This window comes from Bactrocera neohumeralis, unplaced genomic scaffold (genome assembly GCF_024586455.1).
Source record: "Bactrocera neohumeralis isolate Rockhampton unplaced genomic scaffold, APGP_CSIRO_Bneo_wtdbg2-racon-allhic-juicebox.fasta_v2 cluster11, whole genome shotgun sequence".
Taxonomy (NCBI): Eukaryota; Metazoa; Arthropoda; class Insecta; order Diptera; family Tephritidae; genus Bactrocera; species Bactrocera neohumeralis.
Genome location: NW_026089624.1, coordinates 21,695,708 through 21,702,421, shown reverse-complemented (window position 1 = coordinate 21,702,421; position 6,714 = coordinate 21,695,708). Strand labels below are relative to the sequence as shown.

Below are 6,714 nucleotides of genomic sequence, written 5' to 3'. Positions count from 1 at the left end.
TATGTACTAAATGCATATATTTTGAAATATATATGTATATATGCATATGATTTCAGTAGTAAATGAGCCAGTTATGCTCTTTATACGTTTTTAGAAATATACGTGAAATATATGTACATATGTATGTATGGTATAAAAATTAATTCGCAAATACGCTCTTGTTTGTTGTTTTTTTCTTTGATTGCGGTAGCTCACTTTAAGCAATCTTGCTTATACTTGGTTAAGTACATATGTATAAGGGGTCTTGATGGAAATTTCGCAAGTAAATACTTGAACTTTTATATATTTTTTCTCGGGGTAGTTTTGTGTTATAACACAACGGTAAGCATTTACCGGCAATCACTAATCTGTTATATACAGTACCAAACTGCTTTGTTAGCGGTTTTCGGTTTTTACCGGAAAATAAACCGAACTCCTGAAAACAGTTTGGTAAGGGTTTTCACTTATTTTTTGACCTGAATTTTGATCTGTAGTGCGTTTCTGTAAGGAATCAACAATATACTTGATTATAGTGACGTCATTTCGGTTCGATCCAAATTAGTCGATTGATCGAGTACGAGTGTTTCTGTAAACATCAGTCGACAAAATATGAAACAGTGAGAGAAATGGAACGCCAATCGACAAGAAATCTATCGAATCGGACTGACAACTTCATGTTTGAGAAACTATTATTGAGAAAAGTAAGCATTATAGAAATGTATGCACAAATATTTAATTCTTATTAATAAATAAAAATTGATTGTGTTTCAGCGATGAGTTTATTGGTAATAACGCTAGCCATACGGCATGAGAGAAGGAATATGTTGCGAATACAAAGGCGCACTTTAAGGGACTCTACAGATCCATTCAGCATTCCCGAGCCGCGTTTTCTTGAATTATTTCGCTTCAGAAGAACTGCAGTACGGGCACTTCTTGTGGAAATTGAGCCTTTTATGGACACAGCAGTAAGAAGTACATTTATTCCAAACTCCACTAGGTTGTGTGTAGCGCTGCATTACTATGCTACAGGATCATTTCTTAGGGACGTAGGTCAGGATTTTGTTTGCCCTATAAGTAAGACCATGGTAAGCCGCATAGTGCATCAAATTACAGAGATTTTGCAAAATCATATGGCGCAACGTTACATAATTTTTCCAACTACCTTAGAGCAACGGAATATTGTGAAGCAACGGTAAGTGAAGTGTTATAATCTTGAAGATTAATGATTATTTATAGCTGGCTTATGTTTATGTTCACTTCCAGGTTCTTCACTGCCACTGGATTTCCTAGCATCTTAGGAGCGATTGACTGCACTCACGTCAAAATTAAGAAACCACCACTTGCAGTAGAACACTGCTACATTGATTGAAAGAATATTTTTCCAAAAATGTGCAATTAGTGAGCGACTTTGATTTAAATATCCTGGCGTGCTTTGCAAGATATGGGGGAAGTACGCACGACGCCTACATATGGGAAAGCAGTACACTAAAGTCCCATATGCTGAATGAGTACACTGCCAATGGGTCCATAGGATGGTTGCTTGGAGACTCTGGATATCCGTTGCAGCCGTGGCTAATGACTCCATTCAGAAATGTAGAGAGTATTAGTCAGCAAAGCTACAACGATTCTCACGCACGAGCTCGAAATTGTGTGGAACGCCTTAATGGAGTTTTAAAAAAATTACTTGGGTGCCTTTCCCAAGACCGTGGCCTAATGGTGAACCCCTCATTTGCAGGATCAATAATTAATGCATGCTGTACGCTACATTATATTCGAAAGAGATATAATTTTCCACTTCCTGAAGTTGATCCACTTGAAAAAGACAATGGTTCATTACTTAACATTTTAAATGAAGGAAAAGCTATACAAACTACTATTTTAAGAAACCACTTTTGCAGTTAATTCACATACAGTGGTGTTCAGAAAAATATGAGGAACACCCCAAATGATAATGTTTGCAAATTATGTTTAACTCTTTATTTTTTATAATATATATTATAATAACAGTCGATTGTAGTGAACATTACTGTCCTTCCGGGAACAGATTTCAATGCAACAACAATTCGAGCGCGACTATGTAACCCCGTTTGAAGCAGCTACTGCTATTGGTGTACATACGCAAAGCCTTGGCCCCAACCAATGAATATAATATTTAGAAAATATGAATATTTTGCTGTGCCTACTCCTTATGCAACAGTCGCTAGAAGAAAAGGAATATTTATGAGATTTAAAGAACGTAAAAATTTTCTCGCAAATTGTTACCTCCCGTCATGGTTTCCAGCAGAGCTCTCTGTGTATCGTGAATTCCATTTAAAACACCCATGTGCTCCTCGTGTTGTCTCTCCAAAATCTCTTTCAGCTGCGCATGGTGATTTTCAATGAGACTGCTCTTGCTGCACAGCTTTGGTTTGTGCGCTGTTTGGGTTGCTGTTTGTTTGGCACAACCTCAAGCACCTGACCCATTGCAACCTCTTCAAGTGCCTCCACTTCGAAGATGTCCAAACTGTCCGCGTTTGCCTAGAATTCCGAACGGATCACTAAATAGCTTAGTTTTTAGTTTTGTAATTGTTACTTACATCCAACCCAATGTTGGCAGTAGCATCACCCTCATCCTCAATGGTAACATCGACCATTTCAGCAGATGTCTGCAATATACACCAATTTTATTATCACATTTATAATCACAACTTTAAATTTTGACAGACGTTACTCACCGACAAACCGATTTCGGGAGTGAGCCCATCACCGACCACCATGTCGCTGGAAAAAAACTCCAGAATTCCCCGGTCCATGGCATCCAACGGTTTTGGACCGTCCTGCAACGGCAGGTTTCCAGTTCGTCTGGCGAACGCTCTGTAGGCATTGTGCAGCTTCTTGACTGCCGATTTCCAGTCTATGCAACACTAAACAAAACCAACACACATACATATGCAAATTGTAATGCTATACACAAGAATATTTTAGTTTTACCTTTTTCCACTGATTAGGGGACTTGTGGGACCCTCCCAATGCATTTAATTCAGCAGCAACGGCAGCCCAAACCTCTTCGTGCTCCCTCCTCGCGTTTGGTTTCATAAATTGGCTCCTTCCAACGCTGCGGTGCTGCTGCATTAAGTGCAGTAACCGCCTCGTTTGGCCATTCGTAACACGCTCCGACGTACTTCTCTGTAAAGAAAATGCATCAAATCTTTTTTAACTATTCATATATTATATATTAACAAAAATATACTTACATTTGCTTTCAATTCAACTAATTCCATTTTGAATTTAACGAAAAATTTTTTTTCATCACTTCAAATGGAAGTGAGAAAACCAATCGACAGTATTTCATTCAATTTGGCTACAGAAACACATTCCATCGAGCATTCCTACTGAAATGGAATGGAACATATCAGCTGACTATCGATTGAATCGAGTAATTATTTTACCGATACACATTGAGTGAGAGTGACGTCAAATCGAGAATTTGAGTCGAGAACATCGATCGAAATGGGTTACAGAAACGCACTACTGATGAGTCAACGATGCGAGTTTTCGAGAGAAAGGTTCTGTGGAAAATGTATGGTCATTTGTACCTGCCTTCGCTTGAAATCTTCAATTGGCGCCACATTGCAAAAAGAAGAAACGACTACGATAGTATAGAAGAAGGAGAATACAGTTTGGGAATTTGACCATATAACATTTTCTAGGCTTGTGCGTTATGGCCACGACAAATAAAATTCTCGAGTCGAATACAAATAACTGCGGGTTGAAGCTCCAACCTCGTCATTAGCATCAGCTTCTGTGGAGCGCTTACGAATTTATACCAGATTAAAACAATAAAAAAAATTTGAAGCGATCAGATTACATTTAACCTATTCACATTGTTTAATATACATATTATAAAAACAAGCGTTGTAATATCCTACTTTGCTTTAAAATTCGTTTTAAATATTTTCCATTTAGTATGAAAAATGGACGCATTCGCGAAGTAAATTGCCAGGTGAATTTAAATGCATTGCTTTTAATATATTTGGTTTGTTTATATTATACCTCTTTGTGGTGTCTAAATCAGTTGTGATAATTAGATAAATTTCTCAACTGAAATATTTCCAGAAGATTAGCTTCAAATCTTCTCGGTGACGAGATTAACAGCCCTATTCTCATGACCTCACAAAAGTCACCACTCTCGCTATTGTGAGGTTTTCCGTATGCTTAGGTGATTTCAGAAGCTCAAATGCTCACAATTTCCTCACAAATTTGTGATGTATGAAAGCAAACCTCACAAAGCAAAATGAGTTTGTTTTCTTTATTTCAATATTTTTAAGGAAATTTGCCAAATTTTATTTGAAGCAGAATGGAGGAACTATTCAATGGCGTTATCTATTATAAATATGTATAAGTATTTGTCTATTACAATAAAGATGTAACTCACGGTCTTTGTGCAATTGAATAAAAAAGCATACACATATTTATGTTTAAATAACTCGGACTTGATTTCATTTATATCTTCTTCTTCTTAATTGGCGTAGACACCGCTTACGCGATTATAGCCGAGTTAACAACAGCGCGCCAGTCGTTTCTTCTTTTCGCTACGTGGCGCCAATTGGATATTCCAAGCGAAGCCAGGCCCCTCTCCACTTGATCCTTCCAACTGAGTGGAGGTCTTCCTCTTCCTCTGCTTCCCCCGGCGGGTACTGCGTCGAATACTTTCAGAGCTGGAGTGCTTTCGTCTATCCGGACAACATGACCTAGCCAGCGTAGCCGCTGTTTTTTAATTCGCTGAACTATGTCAATTTCGTCGTATACCTCGTACAGCTCATCGTTCCATCGAATGCAATATTCGCCGTGGCAATGCGCAAAGGACCATAAATCTTTCGCAGAACCATTTTCTCGAAAACTCGTAACGTCGACTCATCGGTTGCTGTCATCGTCCAAGCCTCTGCACCATATAGCAGGACGGGAATTATGAGCGACTTATAGAGTTTGGCTTTTGTTCGTCGAGAGAGGACTTTTCTTTTCAATTGAATACTCAGTTCGAAAAAGCACCTGTTGGCAAGAGCAATCCTGCGTTGGATTTTAAGGCTGACATTGTTGGTGGTGTTAATGCTGGTTCCTAAATAGACAAAATTATCTACAACTTCAAAGTTATGACTGTCAACAGTGATGTGAGAGCCAAATCGCGAGTGCGACGACTGTTTGTTTGATGACAGGAGATATTTCGTTTTGCCCTCGTTCACTGCCAGACCCATTTTCTGTGCTTCCTTGTCCAGCCTAGAGAAAGCAGAACTAACGGCGCGGGTGTTAAGGCCGATGATATCAATATCATCGGCATACGCCAGCAGCTGAACACTCTTATAAAAGATTGTACCTGCCCGATTAAGTTCTGCAGCTCGAATAATTTTCTCCAGCAGCAGATTGAAGAAGTCGCACGATAGGGAGTCGCCTTGTCTGAAACCTCGTTTGGTATCGAACAGCTTGGAGAGGTCCTTCCCGATCCTGACGGAGCTTTTGGTGTTCCTCAACGTCAGTTTACACAGGCGTATTAGTTTTGCGGGGATACCAAATTCAGACATCGCGGCATAAAGGCAGCTCCTTTTCGTGCTGTCGAAAGCAGCTTTGAAATCGACGAAGAGGTTGTGTGTGTCAATTCTTCTTTCACGGGTCTTTTCCAATATTTGGCGCATGGTGAATATCTGGTCGGTTGTTGATTTTCCAGGTCTGAAGCCACACTGATAAGGTCCAATCAGTTTGTTGACGGTGGGCTTTAATCTTTCACACAATACGCTCGATAGAACCTTATACGCGATGTTGAGGAGGCTTATCCCATGGTAGTTGGCGCAGATTGTGTGGTCTCCTTTTTTATGGATTGGGCATAGCATACTTAAATTCCAATCGTTGGGCATGCTTTCGTCCGACCATATTTTACAAAGAAGCTGATGCATGCTCCTTATCAGTTCTTCGCCGCCATGTTTGAATAGCTCGGCCGGCAATCCGTCGGCCCCTGCCGCTTTGTTGTTCTTCAGGCGGGCAATTGCTATTCGAACTTCTTAATGGTCGGGCAATGGAACGTCTGCTCCATCGTCATCGATTGGGGAATCGAGTTCGCCTTCTCCTGGCGTTGTGCGTTCACTGCCATTCAGCAGGCTGGAGAAGTGTTCCCTCCATAATTTAAGTATGCTCTGGGCATCGGTCACTAGATCACCTTTGGGGGTTCTACAATAGTATGCTCCGGTCTTGAAACCTTGTGTAAGCCGCCGCATTTTTTCGTAGAATTTTCGAGAATTACCCCTGTCGGCCAGCTTATCAAGCTCTTCGTACTCACGCATTTCAGCCTCTTTCTTTTTCTGTCTACAAATGCGTGTCGCTCCCCTTTTCAACTCTCGGTATCTATCCCATCCCGCACGTGTTGTTGTCGATCGTAACGTTGCGAGGTAGGCAGCCTGTTTTCTCTCCGCTGCAATACGGCACTCATCGTCGTACCAGCAGTTCTTTTGCACTTTCCGAAAACCAATGGCTTCGGTTGCAGCTGTACGTAAGGAATTTGAAATGCCGTCCCACAGTTCCCTTATACCGAATTGTTGACGAGTGCTCTCAGAGAGAGTCTGTTGTCATTGCAGCTTCTCGACGTCGAACCTTCCTTGTGTTTGGGTGCGAATCTTGGCTGCAACAAGATAGTGGTCCGAGTCGATGTTAGGACCTCGGAGCCCACGCACATCTAAAACACTGGAGACGTGTCTTCCGTCTATCGCAACA

The 6,714-nt window shown here is 40.7% G+C and overlaps 1 protein-coding gene and 1 pseudogene across 1 annotated transcript; one reads left to right on the top strand and one right to left on the bottom strand.

Moving 5' to 3' along the window:
* Positions 1–800: 800 nt before the first annotated feature.
* Positions 801–1,881, top strand: LOC126766051 (putative nuclease HARBI1; annotated as a pseudogene).
* A 60-nt stretch (positions 1,882–1,941) lies between these two features.
* On the bottom strand, positions 1,942–3,130 carry LOC126766188 (uncharacterized). The gene is made up of 5 exons (XM_050484082.1): positions 2,950–3,130; positions 2,694–2,882; positions 2,556–2,624; positions 2,242–2,496; positions 1,942–2,179 (listed from the first exon to the last, which is right to left on the bottom strand). The coding sequence occupies exons 1-4, from the start codon at positions 3,088–3,090 to the stop codon at positions 2,335–2,337; spliced, it is 561 nt and encodes a 186-aa protein (XP_050340039.1). The 5' UTR covers positions 3,091–3,130; the 3' UTR covers positions 1,942–2,179; positions 2,242–2,334.
* Positions 3,131–6,714: the final 3,584 nt, after the last annotated feature.